This window comes from Dipteris shenzhenensis, chromosome 26 (assembly GCF_047967505.1).
Source record: "Dipteris shenzhenensis isolate YYH24624 ecotype China chromosome 26, Dip_SZ_1.0, whole genome shotgun sequence".
NCBI lineage: Eukaryota > Viridiplantae > Streptophyta > Polypodiopsida > Gleicheniales > Dipteridaceae > Dipteris > Dipteris shenzhenensis.
In genome coordinates this window covers 46,979,034-46,997,590 of record NC_141621.1, presented here as the reverse complement: position 1 = coordinate 46,997,590, position 18,557 = coordinate 46,979,034, and the positions used below count along the sequence as shown (strand labels likewise).

At 42.5% G+C, this 18,557-nt stretch overlaps 1 protein-coding gene across 1 annotated transcript in view; it reads right to left on the bottom strand.

The window, feature by feature from the left end:
* Positions 1–18,557, bottom strand: part of LOC147885179 (Nitrilase/cyanide hydratase and apolipoprotein N-acyltransferase family protein) — a 93,003-nt gene that overhangs the window by 45,953 nt on the left and 28,493 nt on the right. The window contains exon 6 of the mRNA XM_087397653.1: positions 4,141–4,233. Coding sequence (XP_087253779.1) covers positions 4,141–4,233 — 93 coding nt within the window. The remainder of the gene's footprint in view (positions 1–4,140; positions 4,234–18,557) is intronic.

Below are 18,557 nucleotides of genomic sequence, written 5' to 3'. Positions count from 1 at the left end.
CTTCTTCCAGCGAAACAGATGGCGGTACTTCTGTATCGTCTCGAAACATGATGAGTCAGAGTTGTCAACATAAAGCCTTAAAGTCGTCATCATACTAGCTATTGCAAGGTACTGAGTCGAGGGGCGGAGGGGCATGTGGATGAGGTGGTAAAAGAGAAAATATGTAGGGTGGCCTCCTCATGGAGAGATCATGTGATCAAGACGGCTCGATCCTCTAAGAGCGGTATGTGGTCAATGTCTTTGAGCAAGTCAGAGAGGCGTGCGAAGTGCTCGGGTTTTAGTTGGCGATCAAAGTGTATGTCATGGTAGGTAGTGGTGTTTAAGTGATGTCGCAATATGTGAAGTAGGCAATGGTGTGGATATACTAAAAAACAGATAGGTGTGGTTTACTCATGGGGTGGTGATGAGACGGAAAAGTCAGTAATATGTGAAGTGAAGGCAGGGGATTCCATGAGATAGTCAACTATGCTAAAGCCTCCCCATGTGGAAAACAAGTAAACCCACATGAGGAGGGCAGCAACCATTATAGGCAATAAGATCATGTATCCTACCCATGTCTAGCAGTGCATATGTCCATATGATGTAATTGGGACACATCTTTCTACGGAGACTCGAGACATCCCAGCCTCATCTATATCAACATCTAGTAATAAGATAGAATCATCACAAAATTTCAAATATGATATATACCTTTGTACGACTAGAATATATCCAAAAATGATAGCTGAAATGTACATGTCCTTGTGTTCAAGTCCACAACAATAAGAGCTTCCCTGCGGCTTGAAAAATTCATGATGTTTGAGGAGAGAGCTGCGTATGGTGAGGTCTCAGCCTCCTCACATAGGTCTCTGGCAAAAAGTGAGGTCTCGAGGGAGAAGTAGCAAACTGCGATGAAGAGGTCCTCATGGGAAGGTCATCCAATCCAAACCCATAAGAGCCTCGCATGTGAATCTCATCTCCCGATGGAGATCATCCCGGTGTGATCGATATAGTACTGCCACACCCCCCGACCATTGGACTTCTCATGTCTCCCCGGTCTCGCATGATGTCTCCCATGTGTATCCACTAACTACAGGCAAAGGACACTCTGGACTCTGGGCGTCTTTGAAACAAATGATGAGGTTGCTCGCATTTGGGGTCCTACCTAATCCGCCAAGTCTCCCTCAATCCCATGCTCCTCGATCCCAAGGGTGGAAGCAAAGTTGGCCCAAGACGCGTTTCCGGCAGCCCCGAAACGTATGAAACGTTTCGAAACTGAAACTCGTGTCTCAGAGCACCTTAAAGAAATCCAAATTGTCCAAAATCCCCCAAAATGTTTGGAATCCAAAACACACATTTCGGAGCACATAAAAAAGCCCCAAATCGGAGTGCCTAGCATCATTCAACTTGGAAGATTGAACCTCTTGTCATGTCACATGAATCATGCATCATGAATCACGTATCTTTTCAAATTCTTAAATACGACCATTGACTCTTGAATTCATACAATTTTAGATTTTTTGTTGTTCTAAAGACCAAAAATCTACACACAAAATAAAAGAGAAAATGAAAGAGAAGAAAAAAGAGGTAAACAAAAACTTTTATGAAAAACAAAAAGTAAGACATACTTAGCAAGCAAAGCAACACTTCTGTCGTCATCAGTGCCCAAGCACAAGCAGCTATACTGGGTTTTTAAAGACCCGCGGAGTCTCTTGGGCAAACCCAATGCTTACTAAAATACGCCAAATAAACAAAAGAGAAAGAAAACGAGAAATAAAGAAGAAAGGAAGAAGGTGACTAAGCAAAAATATAACATGCGAGTCAAGAAAAAAAATCTTCCAAAAAAACTGGAAAAAAATCTCTCTCTCTCTCTCTCTCTCTCTCTCTCTCTCTCTCTCTCTTATTTAAAACATAAAATAAAAAGCTAAATGGACCCTTTACACTTATGTATCGCTTCCTACAAAGAGCCAAAATTACATTCCTAACTTAGAAAGCACAAGCATACTCAATCAAACTCTCTTTTGAAACTAAAAGAAAAAAACGGGCTATCCAGCTCCCCGCTTTTTGTTTTCAGCTTATGTTCAATCATTCTAAACATACCTAAGGCTGATACACCATAGATAATAGACTTCATATTTAAGATTGTGCGTACTTTTTTCATTATTTTCCTTGCATTATACCTCGTGTAAAAGTAAAGTGATCAAATTACTACATTGAGTGATAAAAGACTCCTTGGTTGTACAAAGGCGGGAAAATCTATGGAATTGGAAAGAAACGATCCATATTTTGCCAAATCAGAAATGTTTGAGTCAATGTGAGGCATTTTTATAATGTGTAAACCACTATATTCGGGTTGTTCACGTTTATCGTATATATCAACCTCAAAAATATTTATTTAAATACCCTATTGTGCACAAAAACGTTTTTACAAACGTTTCGGAATGGCCCCGAAATGTTTCCGAAACCCCTTTTGAAACTTACTGTTTCAAAAGTCTTGATTACTATGGGTGAAGTCATGAAACCGATCGCATCATCAACGGGAGTGGTAGCTCTGAGAGAGAGAGAGAGATAGAGAGAGTATATTAACATCCACATGAGACCAAAAAATTCTACAAATGCAAAAACCATCTAATACAGTAGCTTAGGGAAGGTACATGGCAAATCCAAGATGTGCATAAAGCAACTCCAGTTATTTAGAGTACCTAAATTAAATCCTTTAAAAAACATATATATAGTTGGTCGTACATCATTTCAAGACTGAGAGTCTTTGGTTTTCATTTAAATTCCTTAATGAGTGCCATTCCTCGCTGTACACTACCCACTTTCCATCCATCTTGGCAGCCTTAACCTTGGCTAATTTCGTTGCTTTATCCTTCAGTTCAGCTCTTGTAAGTTCCTCAGCTATCCCATAGCTTAGTTCCTTTCAGCCTGTAGGACTGTCGTGGGATCTTGAGTCTTAAATCTCGTGAGTTAAATATAATAACAGCATGACCTTTACAATAACTAATACGGACAGCTGTAGCTTCATCATCGTCCTCAGAGTTATTAGGCTTGTCATCTTCATTTGCTGTCCAGTAAATGCTAGGAATGGCTGCTTTAGCATGTGTTAAGGTATCACTGAATAAGTCCTCCTCATTGTATCATCCATCTGGGAGTCCCCCAATATTCTGATCATCCTATCTAGCTTCACATAAGGAGAGGGTGTTCGAGCTGCAACTGTGGCACATCTCGTCCTATTGGAGGGGTCGCTGGAGTTGAGGGAGTTTTCAAAGAAGAGGAGGAAGGGAGGCTGTGCAACCTTTGCTGGCCATTTCCCTGTTACCCCTTGGCTGCACTAACCCCCAGTTGAGCTTTTGGGGTTCAGCCCAGCTAGGGGTTCACACCTCAAATGAGAACCTTCGACCTGCTGCTGCGTATAATCCCTAAGTCGGCTGAACTGGAGAGCTAACGTAGATATGAATTGGAAACCCTCCTGGAGTGTTGGCGCTGAGCTGGGAGCTCCCCCTCCACCCCTGACCTAGCACGACCCTGTGTGTCCCACGGGTGCTATGGCGCGAGCCTCTTCCTGGCCTACGCAGCCTTGCAGGCTGGCCTACGCGCTGAGTGATGGGTTGAGTGGAGGGCTAAGCTGATGGGATAGCTAAGCGATGGGTTAGTGACGGAAGAGCAAAGCGACGGGACTAGCGATGGAAGAGCAAAGCGACTGGAGAGAGAGCACGGGGGGGGGGGGGGGGGGAGAGAGAGAGAGAGAGAGAGAGAGAGAGAGAGAGAGAATATTCTTATGCAAGTGACAATCCTAGGGGTTGAAATCGCAAGCTAGCTTGTCAATCATCTAGCCAATTGGTTGGTTTAGGCTAGGGTTGGATACAGCCACAATGTTAATTCTAACCACCATGCTAATTCTTACACTAAGTTGGTCTAGGGACTAGGCCAACGTTTTAGGAACAAACCATTGAACCAAGGGCTTTTGGTTTAATAGAAGAAAATGAATGAAGCTCATATATTAAGAAGATATCCGGTCCATCAGTTTCTGGTATTAAATTCTACTCATTGATTTGACCTTTGTGGGATGAGCAAATAACAAACAAAACATGTGAAAACAAAGAAAATCTCAAACAAAAAAACAGTTCTTTTAGCCCGGGGAGAAATAGAGGACCGTACATAGCATTGTGTCTCCACAGCTCGAGCACGTAGAAGAATTTCCCAATGAGCTGCTCCTGTTACTTTTGTGAATGCCGACGGAACCAGCAACACCTGTAAAACCAGCAAGGCAGAAGACACACTTCAAAAATACCCCCACCCTCTTTGAACTAGAACATTAAGTACATAATGGCGTGATGCTTGACATGATCATAATTCCTCAATCGTAGGGGTCCCACAAAATCATTGGTGCTTTCATAAAAGAATTCTCACACGACTGGAAACAGGATACAAACTTTCACTCTTTTTTAAACTCCATGAAAACCAAAACCTTCATAAAAATTCAGAATTGCACAGTTCAAACTATGAGCTTCCAACATCATGCTAAATCAGAAACTGATTCAGCAATTGAACAAAGTTAACAGACCAGACATCCATCACAGCTCTAACTAAAGAAAACCTAATTTACTATTTGTAGTAAAGCTGCCTACAAGATCCGTCAAACTTCAGGGAAGCACCAAGGGGAAGCGAGCTAGGATTGCTAACTTCTTTCAGAGTAGAAGCCAGAAATTGCTCAGAAAGTGAACATGTCTACCATTCAAAAGAATGAGCTTTATTCCAGCTGCTGCTAATCTGAAACTTCAATTGCATCTTGAATTCCCTGAAAGGAGATGATAACATATATGTTGGTACCATTAACATAGCCTGGTATCAAACCTATCTCATTCAGTCCTGAATATTGACTAAAGTAGGCATAGCCAATGTCATGATCTAGGTTGTCGAATTCACCTTCCCTCTGGCTTTTGACATGACAACTGCAGGGCACGCATGAACCTACATGTAAATCGAACCACCACATGCATTTTGCATGCATCCTATAGATGTATATGTTCAAGTACACACATTGTCACGGGGCGTGAAATTCTAAGTACTTTAATGTACTACAACTTTGGTTTTAAAAGTCCAAGCATGGGCTTAATAATGTGTAATTAAATACGGCATGGTGCCTAGCACATAAGCGTAATTAATCCCAAGGCCCAAAGGCATTCCAAGGAATTAAAAGAGTGGTTGTTGGGAAATGATGATGTGGCATTTTTAATGGGTCCCCTAAAGGGCCATGTACCTTCAGTGGCCCCCCTAGAGTTCCAAGTGGCTCTAGTGCCTTCTACATGCTCCTTTGCCATTCCTGGACCTTCCTGGGCCTTCTAAACTTCACATGTGTAATTTACTCTCTCATCTTCTCCCTTTGTTGAGATTTTGGACTGATTATTCAGCCTCCTTCAGCTGAATTCCGTTTTTCTTCATAACTTCTCACCCGTTTGGATTCCTCGACTTCCGTTTGGCCCGATGGCTTTCCCTCTGCCTCCCCTTCGCAGTGATATGCTTTTCCCTCCGTGTGTTTGGCAAAACGGGCAGAGCTGCGCACTTCTTTTGCTGGTCGAATTTGCAAAAGTGGCTTTTTCTGAACCTTTTTGCTTCTACAGCCTCCTGGGCCTCTCCTCTTGCAAAGCTACAGCTTTCTGTTGAATTTCGAGTGGTCCCACGCTGGTTAACTGGTTTTTCTCAGTTTTGGAGGACTTTTCAGCGATGAAACTTATCCTAAATCTTCTCAATGCATTCCTCTCCAAAGCACGCTTCTTTTGAGCCCAAGAACTCCCACTTCTTCGCAACAAAAGTGCTTCTTTTCGCATTTTCCAGTGGAATTCTTGCTGGTCGGCTCTTGTGAATGCTCTTTCTTCATGCCTTTGCACTTCTCTTTGGCTGAGAATGCAATTGGGCATTGGCTACTATGTCCTCTTGGTGATTGAGGACTTGGTTCGAGTTTTCAGGGCTTGGTGAGTTGTGATTTTGCTACTGCAATTTCTTTTTGCCATAAGCTATTGGTTGGCCTCGTGTGTCGCCTCTGTCTTGGTTCACGGGTGCCCAAGCAGTGCTACATGAGTCATTCTTTGGTTGGGTACTTTGCTGATTTTATTTTGGAGCTTTGAAAAGCTTTGTGAATGCCATATAGAAACCACTCAAAGAGAGTGCAGCTGGGGTGCAGTGTGATTGCATCTGGACAGCCAATGGAATTGCACTCGGAAAAGAGAATGCCTTTGGTTTAAGCCTATGGGTTAAGTGCACTTATGTGATGGTGTTCTATGCTTGAAAGCCTTGCGAAGGCTCAGTGAATTGGGGCTACGTGCTCAGTTGCAGGGAAGGTCTCCCAGATGCAACTTGTAATCATTTCACTATGAAATATAAAGAAATACCGAAAGGAGCACCACGGTGTTTGGGGCCAATCGGGTGCACTTGTCTATGTTTGTTGAGTAGGGGCATTCTAGCCTCCATCCCTTTTTCAGTGGTTTTGTTTGTGAACAAATGGGTAAATGCCAAATGGTGATCATGCAATAGTTAATGGTTGTGATATATACTTTGTGAGCTGTAAATAAGTGCTCAAGTGATTAAAGGTTTAGTTCCACTGCCCTCTGAGTGATTAAAGGCCGGTTTCATTGGTTCCATTGCCGGGATACCACACTCTTCCTCAAGAGGTGGGCCTCGGTAGTTTGGTGGAAGGATATCTTTGCTGCAATTTTTGACAGCTGAATATTACAACCATAAACATGGTGAGTACCCATGAGCAAGAGAGCTCCACAACTCCTCAAAGAAGAAGGCAGGAAAGCCTTAATGATCCAACTAGTGTACAACTACAGGGAGCACAGCAAATGCCTTTTAAGCAGGCCACACATGAAGCTACAACTCAGCTCAACCGTGATACTAGTTCTAGCAGTGAGTCAGATGATGCTACTATATTGAATGCACAGCTTGCAAGTGCAGTGACTGCTTTGACTCAGCTGACTCAAAATTTAGCTCAGATTGTGCAAACAAATGCCAAGAAGAAGAAGAAATCGAGAAAGCACAAGCACGGAAAGAGTGAACACACATGCATCAGCTTCTCATGGCGGACCACACACTCATGCATTAGTTTCCCATGAGGGACCATCAAAAATGACTCGGAAAGTGACTTTCAAGAGAGAGGAATCCCCCAAAAGAGCACTTGAGAAAGAGATACAAAAAGTACAGCCAGTGCAACAGTATGAGCAGCCAGGACAAGGCCTTGGTTTGGGTACTTCTACTCCTCAAAATAATAATGTGCAGTCCATAAATGTGGCTCAACCACCTCAGCCATATTTGAGGCAGCAACCTGAATATTTTGGTACAGATTCTATCTTTGATGCTATGTTGATTTCACCACCAACTGGGCATAGAAAGCAAGCCATGTATGACAATGTGGGAATGCAGCCACGCATGCAAGCCACAGCATATGCTCCCATGCCTAATGTTCAGCCAAGCATGGCTCTCCCTAGTGAAGGGAATGCTGCAAAAATACAGCCATCTTTGGGACAGCCAATATCAAATGTATATAAAGAATTTAATGATGGTGGTTCTCATGTCAAGTTTGAGACATATAATGGAGTACAGGACAGGTACAGAGCCCTCACATTCCTTCAATAGTTTGATGCTGCATTTCTTGGGGGTTTGTTTACAGAAGCATCCAAGATGAGGAAGGTTGCCACATTTTTGAAAGGCAATGCACTTAAGCGGTACACCAACCTTATGCTTCATGGAGATGCACTTGCTACTTGGCTGGAATTTAAGCAAGTGTTCTCTTCTACTTGGCTTACTCCAACTTTTGAAGTTGAAGTACTTTCACACTGGCATGACCTGTCATACAAACTTTGCAAGAATCTTGATGATTACACCCACAAGTTTTGGGATGTTTTGCTGGCATTGAGCTCTTACAGGCATGTTTCTTTGAAAGAGCAAATAGAGAGGTACTGTTGTGGATTAGTGAGCTACATGATTATTGCATCAAAACCAAGGTGGGTTCTATGACCCAATTAATTGAGAATGCAAGGACAGCATATGCATGGATGCAGGAGAAGAATTTGGGCTTTATGGACAGCAAGAAAGAAGACAACAAACAGGCTGCCAAACACCAGGATAAGGACATTAAATCTGAAAATAAAAATTATGACAAACGACTGTTTCAAAAGGGAGGAAAATCCCAATTCAAAGCTGGTCAAAGGCGTGGACAGCCTAATAAACAGCCCCATACCAAGTTATCTGATGAAGAGAAAAAGTCACTCATGGAGCAAAACAAATGTTTTATATGCAAAGGAGAGGGACACCGCTCTTGTGATTGCCCCATCCAAGAAAAGAGACAGGTCAGATGATAATAAGAATGGTGATAAACAGGCTGATCGGAAGGGCAAAAGGCCTAAACCTTCCACAGGACTTCTTCCAGATGTGATTGGGAGTTTGCCACATGCACATGATGAAGAGGAAATGAAAACGATTGAGATGTGCAGAGCATGGGGAACAATCAGAAATCAGAATTGTTTGTTTTTCTTTGATTCTGGGGCAAAGGCAAATTTCATAACTCCTGATGTGGCAGGAAGGCTTGGCATCAAGCCTGAGGGAATGGGACCATCCGGCATGTGTGATATGGCCAACCCTGAACTCAACACACCTGTCACTCCTATCATTAGCAAGTTGAGGATGCATATCCAGGGATATCAGGATCCAGAGGACTTCTACATTATGCCTTTGCCAGAGTGTGATGCTTTGCTTGGGATGCCTTGGATGTACAAGGTGGGGGCTGATGTACAGATGAGAAACAAGAAGATTTCTTTAACTCATAGAGGCAAAAATCATGTACTTGATGTAAAGTTGAAAGGGGAGTCCATCCCTGTAGTTTCAACTTCTTGTATTTCCAATGTAATAAAGCGTCATATTTCAACGTACTTGATTTTTGTCAAAGAGGACAGCCAACCAGTTCAGAAAGGCTCTACTCTTTCTGCTCTAGATAGAGAAAGGGCTGCTTTTATTTCAGATTTTAAGAATTGTTTCTCAAATGCACTTCCTCCCAAGAGGCCCGAGGATCATCAAATTGATATAATTTCAAGAAGCTCACCGCCTAATATACCTCCCTATTGTCAGTAAGGCACAACAGGAAGAGATAATGTCTCAAGTGAAGGAACTCTTGGAAAATGAATTAATACAACCAAGTAATTCTCCGTACTATTCCCCTGTGTTGCTTGTGCAAAAGAAGGATGGCAGTTGGAGAATGTGTATTGAATATAGGGCTTTGAATAAAGTCACAATTAAGAACCATTTTCCAATTCCACCCATTGATGATATATTGGATCGGTTGGAAGGTTCCTCAATGTTCAGTCGTATTGACCTTAAAAGTGGATACCATCAGATAAGGATCGTAGCCTAAAGATGTCTATAAGATTGCCTCCCGTACTTCATTTGGCTCATATGAGTTCCTTGTGATGCCTTTTGGTTTGACTAATGCACCTGCGACTTTCAATAGAATGATGGACAGAATTTTTAGAGCACACAAAAAGTTTGTGGGCACTTTCTTCGATGACATCATTGTGTTCTATAAAAATGAGCACGAGCACAGGAAACACCTCACTATTGTGTTTCAAGAGTTGAAAAGACACAAGCTGTTAATAAACACCAAGAAAAGTGAGTTCTTTATGTATGAGATTCATTTTCTTGGTCATATAGTGTCAAAGGATGGAGTCAAGATGGATCCTGCAAAAGTTGAGGCCATAAGGAGTTGGCCAATTCTGAAAAATCTGCATGAAGTCAGAAGCTTCCTTGGGTTGTGTTCATACTATCGGAGGTTTATAAAGTACTTTGCAGAAATTGCTTCTCCCTTGCATGCTTTACAGAAGAAAGCTGTACCGTTTCGGTGAGGACCAAAGAAAAATGCAGCTTTTGAAGAGCTGAAGCAAAAGTTGTGTTCTGAACCCGTTATTATCTTGCCAGATCTTACAAAACCCTTTGCTGTAACTTCTGATGCATGTGGGAACAGCATAGGAGGCACTTTGATGCAGGATGACAAAGTGGTTGCATATGAGAGTAGAGTTCTCAAAGATGCTGAATTGTACTTGCAGACATATGAGAAGGAAATGTTAGCCGTGATACATGCTTTAACCACATGAAAACATTACCTTCTTGGAGCTGATTTTTATGTGCAGACAGATCATCAGTCACTTAAATATTTTCTCACACAGAGAAAATTATCTGAAAAGCACATGAGATGGGCTAACTTCCTCTCAATGTTTCATTTTCAAATTGTACATGTGCCGGGTAACAAAAATATCGTGGCTGATGCACTTTCCAGGAAACCACAGCCTGAAGTAGTCTCCAAGAAACCCAGTGTTTCAACAATGAGCATTGCTTACGACAATGTGTTAGATGTGATGAAAGATCAGTATGTTAATGATGCTGATTTTTCAACTATTTATGATCAGCTTTCTGATGGTCAAAGGCATGATCACTATATGTTGAAAGAGGGTTTCATTTTGATGCATGGACGACTCTGTGTCACTAATCAGATGCGACAGAAAGTCATAATGGAAAGTCATGCTCCTCCATATGCAAGACATCGGGGAGCTACAACAACGATTACAGCAGTGGAGCAATACTTTTATTGGCCATCTTTGAGGAAAGATGGGGAAGAATATGTGAGAACATGCATGGTTTGTCAGAAAGTAAAGTTTGACAAGCAGAAGGCACCTAGGTTGTTACACCCTTTGCCAATTCCGGATAGACCATGGCAAAGCATAGCTATGGATTTTGTGTTTGATCTTCCACGTACTCCTACTGGACATGATGGATTGTGGACAATAATTTGCAGGTTTAGCAAACAAGCCCACTTTGTGCCAGTAAGAAAGAAAATTACAGCAGATCAACTGGCCAAATTGTTTCTGCAGCATGTCTTTAAGTATCATGGGATGCCTGAATCCATAATCAGTGATAGAGATCCAAGGATGACCAGCCTCTTTTGGAGAGGGCTGTTTGAAAATATGGGCACTACACTGAATTTTTCGTCATCTTTTCACCCTCAGTATGATGGACAATCGGATTGGGTGGCATCCCTCGCAATACGGCTTTGTTCCCCGTAGGCACATCACAGATGACATTGCCAATGCTTATGTTGGGATTGAATATGCCAAATATACACAGCAAGATGTTCTTCTTTTACAAGTGGATATTGCAAAAGCCTTTGATGCAGTTCAATGGGAATTCATCTCGCAAACCATGCGAGCTTTGGGGTTTGGCGCAAAAATGCAACAGGTTATTTATTGGCTTTACATGAACAGCAATGTTGCTTGCATTCTTTCTGGAGATCTCTCTGATGATCGGACTCTTCGTTGTTCGGTCCGTCAAGGATGTCCCTTCAGTGCTTTATTGTATGCCATTGCTACCCATCATATGCTGCAATATATTGATGATCTCGTGGCTACAGGCTCGCTTCATGGTTTGGAATTGGATGCCAATCGCAGCATGGTCGCTCATCAAGCCTATGCTGATCATTCTTTCTTTATCCTATTGCCTCAACCTTGGGTTTCAGAGAAAGGAAATTCAGTTTGGTGAATGCGTCGCCCATAGGTGGTGGAGAAAGAGATTACAACAAATTTGGGCCTACAAAGTTCCACTTCGGCAACACGTTCTCTTCTGGCGAGTGCTTCTGGGCGTTTTTCCATCTGGACAGATGTTGGCTCGCAGACACATTGCTCTTGCTCGTTGCCACAGATGTTTGGTTTCTCAGGAGACCGTGTCTCATTTATTCTCGCTTTGTCCGTGCTCTCGTGACTTCTTTGATCTTCTTCGTCAGCGCCGGCGAGCGAGATTTTCGACTATTCCTTTTGAAAAGTCTTTCTGGATCTTTGGTTTTCATCCACCCAGAGCGGAGTTTCATCTTTTCTTTGTTTGGGTTCGTTATTGGGCACTCTGGACTTTATGGATAGACAGAAACTGTAAAGTCTTTGGTGATCCTACATTTTCTTTGTTTGCTTTTTTAAAGCACTCTCTACAACAATCTTTCTTTGATTGCTTGCAGACGAGCTGCACAGATTATGATGTATATCTAGCATACACTGAGATTTTCAGCTGATGTAATTTGGGTTGCCTCGCTTTTGAGGTGGCCACAATTGTAATATAATCACTCAAAAGTTTTCACTAATAAAAAAAAGTATGTGGGTGTGTGTGTTGCTACTGGGCACTTTGGACTCTCCAGAAAGATAATGCAGATGCTCTACATGGAGAGTTGCTTGGTCGAATTAGGCCTTTCTACAATGGATATCAATCTATTTTTCTACCTCCTCCATTTCTATCATATTCATCCTATAAGGAGCTCTACATGGAGGAGAATCTCATGGCTCCAAGTCTATGCAATCATGTTCTCTTTCGATAGGCATTTCAAAGGAATCATCTTTGGAAAATCAATCCTCATAAGCTCTAAGAAAATGTCTTACCTGACCTTTTCTTGAAATATGAAGATCCCTTGAGTCACGTATGTACATGAGATTACAATGTGCCCCTCTCTTTATCAGTATTTTCCCTTGAGTAGGAGTAATCAATGGAATGGTATACACATCTCGATCCCCTATGATCCATATGTTCTCATCCTTGAGAACAAAACAACAAGGATGAATATGAGGATGTACAGCACGATTTAAATCATATCGCCATGTTAAGATCATGTCAACATCCTGTAAAGGAACTACTAAGATATGCCTCTGATCTCTATATTTTTGTATAATGGAAAGGGATATTCAGTACTATGGATGTTTCTTCTTAATTATGACCTCGAAAAGCTCCTAAGAGTGACTTGTTTTTTATTGACTCTCATTTAAGATGGAGTAATTTCACCACCCTATCACTCAATAAGTCATATAACTACATGAATCCAGGAACATTCCCAAACTCATCCTCTAAAAACACAACATAGTACATAGTTTCAATCTCATGATAGTCACTCATAAGGTTGACAACCATAAACCCCATCACGTATAGCAGGGACTACCTACTATGACATCCCCACTCACGTCATCAGCGCCCAACAGTGGGTGTAGACCATAGTATAAAAATATGCTCTCACACGTACAAATCCACACCCACACATACTTGAGCATCCATTTATAAAAAGTCCTCATACTAAGTTTCTATCAGCACTCCGGAGGTAGAGCAGGCTCAGCCATGACAAAGGCTAGCACTAAAGGAGAAGGCTAATCAAAAAGTAATCCAAAATCTCTTCATTCAAGCTACAACTGCTTCTGAAGTCTAAACGATTTCATTTTCAAACGAGCATCTACATCTAGCTGATACGGCAACACACCATTTAAGATAGATAGAATTATCACAATACCAGCAGGCCGCAACATGGACGAAAACTTCACAAGGTGATATTTTCATGTCTGCTAATATGGCAGAAGCATATACCTAGATGAATCCAGGAACATTCCCAAACTCATCCCTAAAAAACACAACATAGTGGAGTTTCAATCTCATTATAGTCACTCATAAGGTTGAAAACCATAAACTCCATCACGCATAGCAGGGACTAGCTACTATGACATCCCCATTGACGTCATCAACGCCCAACAGTTGGTGTAGACCATAGTATAAAAATATGCTCTCACACATACAAATCCACACACCCACACATACTTGAGCATCCATATATACCAAGTCTTCGTACTGAGTTTCTATCGGCACTCCGGAGGTGAAGGGCAGACTCAACCATGACGAAGGCTAGCACTAAAGGAGAAGGCTAATCAAAAAGCAATCTGAAATCTCTTCACTCAATAAGTCATAATTACATCCATCATCTAGGAGTATAACTATTCTTTGTCCATTCACAAACCCATGGTTGACACATACAATCATGTTCTCGATGCGTACCGTTCGATATTAGTATGGTGCTAATAAACGAACTAAAAAATCTTAGAAGTACATCCGATGGTACGTTCGATACCCCAAAAAAAAGATGGAGATTTTAGAGTTTTGGAGTAGGTACTTGTACAAGCTTTAAAACTTGCACAAACATGTTATATAGGTGCTTGTTGATGGAGATAAAGAGGGAGAGAGATGAACATGCTTGATGCAGCTTGAGCCTCATCACTTGTTGGAGATGGAGAGGGGAGAGTCGAGACTCAAAGTCGGAGGTAGATGCTCAGTGTGAGATCATAGTGAGGAGAGAGGGGGTTTATATGGAACCTTGCCATTTGGGAGGCCCAAAATCAGTTTGGCAGAACCACCACTAATAACAAAACCAGCCATCTAAAACAAACGAATGCAAAAAAAACCCCCAAAAAAAACCCAAAATTTTTTCCGAACATAACGTACAAATCGTATTGTACGGTACGGGACAGTACGGAACATACGGGATGTTCCGTGCGTCGAACGAGGGCAACCATGCACAGACCCATACACCTTAAGAAGGTCATGAGGTCCAAAGGTATTAGCTAAATGGACAGCATTTACTATTGAATTGGTAGTCATGATAGATTTCTTGGATGAGGTAGAAGCCTCATCCTCTTGCTTGGATGCCTCAGCTTTCCCTTTAACTACATCTTGGCAATTTTAGCCAAGAGAATAGGACATTTGTGCCATGCATACCTTGGCTTATGTTTTTTCAGCCAATTTAGTGAGGTCTCTAAGAGTGGTTGGGCTGAACATTGTAACCTCATACCTCACTTTATTGTTTAGGGCTGTTAGATAATTATTTCTTCTATCTTCCTCACTCTTTCCTAGTAGCTCTAAAGAGTTTCAAAAACTTGACTGTAAATTCAGCAATACTATCATTGTCAAATTGCTTGAACCTTTGTTCAGTCGAGCTTTGTTCCCAATGGACAGTCGAGCTTTGTTCATGCCTTGGTGGCATGAGAGTAGCTTTCAGCTATTCTACAAACTTAGCCCACTCAAGAATAGGCTCTTTTCTGATTGGTGTGAAGTACGGAAGCATACATCACACAGAGAGGGAGAGAGAGGGAGAGAGAATCGACACAGATAGAGGCAATGGCACAACTGTATATACAGCTGGCGAATACACCAGAAGAAGAAGAGTAGAATGCTTCAGAAGTAGTGTCTAACAATGGAGAGGTCAGGGCTATATATGGCCTACCAAACAGGCTGACCAAGGGCCAACAAACTAGCTGACCCAAGGGTCGTTCAACCAAAAACAGCCTGGTCAGTTGACCCGACCTGTAGGTTGGGTTGACCCGATCACAGTCAAGGCCAAAAGTGGCCTGGCCAACCAGCCCTAGAGGCTGGGTCATACAGCCGCCCCAACAGCCTTGGAGAAGGCCTCCGTCCACACTCTATTCTATCCTGAAAAGGGTGAGCATACGCACAAATAAGACCTCACTCACTATGAGACGCACATAACTCCAATACCCTACCTGCAGCTCAAAGTGAGCATATAATCTGAAGAGACAAGTCGATGAAGATGCAACCATGGACCCTCCAAAGCATCAAATACCTTGGATCCTTGAACAATAAAAAATGCTACCGCGAACAGAGGAGTCATCCTGAATTGTGATTTCCCAAGCCAGTCGCGCTAAGTTCCCAGTGGGGTATAATGATCTGTGGTACCCACCATGACCTGTATCCTCCTGTCAACACATCACAAATAGAACTCTCGACTTTGAACGCTGGTACACACCACGTCCGTAGTCTCTGCACCACCAAGCAGTGAACCTCGAGCTCATCTGGTCCATAGCTACCTTGCCTGCCACAATTTCAACTAATTAGGGCCAAAAGTAGCCCACAAGCCCTGTCCAGATGTGACCAGTGGGGGACCTAGAGCTAGTGGTAAAAGGCTGGGGTAGTCTTGGCATTAACTGCCTTGGAACCACCAGGATGAGTGGAAGATGTATCTTACTCTGAATTCTGGTCATTAGATTTCTTCTTGGACCAACATCCTTGGCATTAAAAAAGGTCGCATAGCACTCCCTTTGTGAAACTCAAGATTGTACAGTTGTCCCTACAATGTGACAGCACACATCGCCGAGTCCCCCACAAAGAGGTCCTCAAGTGTGGACCAAAGCTCAGATGCACTCTCTAGTGTCTGAATAGCCAGAGAAACATCATTGGTGACGGTCCTGACCAAAGCTGAAGGCGCCTTTGCGATCCTCCCAATCCTTGAGCTCCTCCAGATACTTGCCCTCCAGTCGGATTGAGCTCTTAGGACGTTCAGGCTTCTCTTCATAGCCCTATACAAGCTGCCACAAGTCTTTATGGACAAACCATATTTTCATGTTGAACCTTCAATGGGCATAATTCGAGCCATCAAGCTTGTCCTCCTTGCTCGTACATAGGAGACCCATGGAGCTGTTCCAAATCTCGTACTCCTACTGTTGATCCTGGCAAACACTATCCACAAGGCAAAGAAATAGAGATGCAAGACGAGGAGTGAGTGAAGAAAAACTGCCTTGATGACGTCTGCAACACACGCTCCTGTCAAAGTCTGTGATCCTCAATAGGCTGGTGCAACCAGCCGCCATGTGCTTCTGCCTTTGGGACTAAAAGTCGACCTTGCTGGCTGACCTTGACTTGGGCAGACTGCCCTGAACAGCTCCTTCCAGATGCCATGGGCAAAAGAGTCCAAAGGGGCTGCCAAAAAGCAGAACAAACAGTCCTAAGAGCCACTTAGGAGAACTTGCTGCAGATACTGCACCAAAACCCAAGCATCACCTCGAGGGCAGGTTGCCTTGAACTAGAACCTTACAGGTAGAGAGCAGCAGCTCAACTGACCTCAGATCAGGCCCAACAGACCCTGGCAAATAGTCCGTGAACACAGGCGCCTTCTAGGAAAATTGATCACCAGAGTTGCTGTCCAGTACATCAGAGAGAGAGAGAGAGAGAGATTTTATCAAAGTCTTCGGAAGACCGGTGGGTCTATGTGCCTGTGAGAAACCTGATACAATCAAGCTGAAAAGGTGGAGCTACTAGCGAGCATCAACACCCATGCAAAAATAAGAGATAAACGCTACATAGTCATATCAAAATAATAGTCATCTCCATCATCACTATCATCATGATCATCATCAGATAATCTGTCATCTGAATACAAAGTGAAATATGCTCCAATGTCACAACTGTGGTCCACTCTATCCCCCCTCGTCAAGGGTGGGGAAGCAAGAGCATTAAACCTGAGATAGAATGTTGCTGGCTGCCTATGGGCGTAGTCCTACGCTGTCTCCTGGTCACAGCTCTACGTCTAACAAGGGCAACCGTGACCCCTGTCGGTCGTTCTCCAACTCTAAACAAGGAGGGAATGTCCCCAAGCCTAATTTGTCCGTCAACGCTCTGCCTGAGCTGTCGTGTCACTCGTTTTGGATCCCAATCGCCTCTAGGGCCTGGAGAGAGAGAGAGAGAGAGAGAGAGAGAGAGAGAGAGAGAGGAGACACAAATAAAGGCAATGGCAATTGTATATGCAGTAGGGGAATACACTAGAAGAGGAGTAGAATGCTGCAGAAGTAGTGCCTAACATGGAGAGGATAGAGCTATATATAGCCTACCAAATAGGTGGACCCAGGGCCAGCCAATTGGCCAACCCCAGGGTCATCCAACTGAACAGCCTGGTTGGTTGACCCGACTTGTAGGTCGATTTGACCCGACTAGGATAAAGGCCAAAAGTGGCCTGGCCAACCAGCCCTAGAGACTGGTCCATGAAGAGGCCTCTGTCCACACTCAAAAAGGGCGGACACACCCACAAATAAGCCCTCACTCACCATGAGATGCTAACTCCAACATCATTTCCCATTTGTAACAATGACCACACATTAAAGCATCCTTTTGTAGATGCAATGTAGCAAGAGGAATGTGCACAGTTTCCAAGCAAAAACCTACAAGCAGAAAAGTCCGAATGATAATTTTTTACACCAACCTTGCTAATATATGTCTCAAAGGAATCTACAATTCTTTCTTAATTTCTCATTTATAGAACTACATATTTACTTATTTATCATTATAGCCCTCATTTTAGAGAACATCATCTATATATGAACAAATAGTGAACACTTTAGAAACTCTTATAAAATTCATCCCTACCATACTCTCTTTTGAGGATTATGGTAATTCAATGGATTTAGAAGAGTTTCCCTTAGCTTTAGCAATCCCATATTTAAAGTATTGAGAAACTCTCATGTAACAATGTATACCATATTCCTTGGATGAGTAGGAAAGAGATATTGAAAACCCTAAGACTTGAAGCCATTATAATCTCTCATAAATTCACCTCTACTATATTTTCAAATATGGTAAGGTAAGGAGGGGATTTTCCAATCCTCCAAACCTAAGTACTTTTAAGGAAATGTGATCTCTACTGAACTTCTTCCCACCATAATATGAATTAGGGCGAAGCTGTAACTCTCATATATACCTTGAAATTCCCAATTTATCTCTTATATATCTCTCATAATTATACTTTTAAGCCACCATTGCATAGATCATAACATTTTGAGCATTTTTCCTTTTAATAGCTCCTCAATCCAAGGTAGGGAGAAAAAGTTATTACCCCTTCTTAGTAGACCCTCAACAGGTATTCCGCCGGCGGAATAGGGTTGGGGCAAGCTCTTCAAACCATG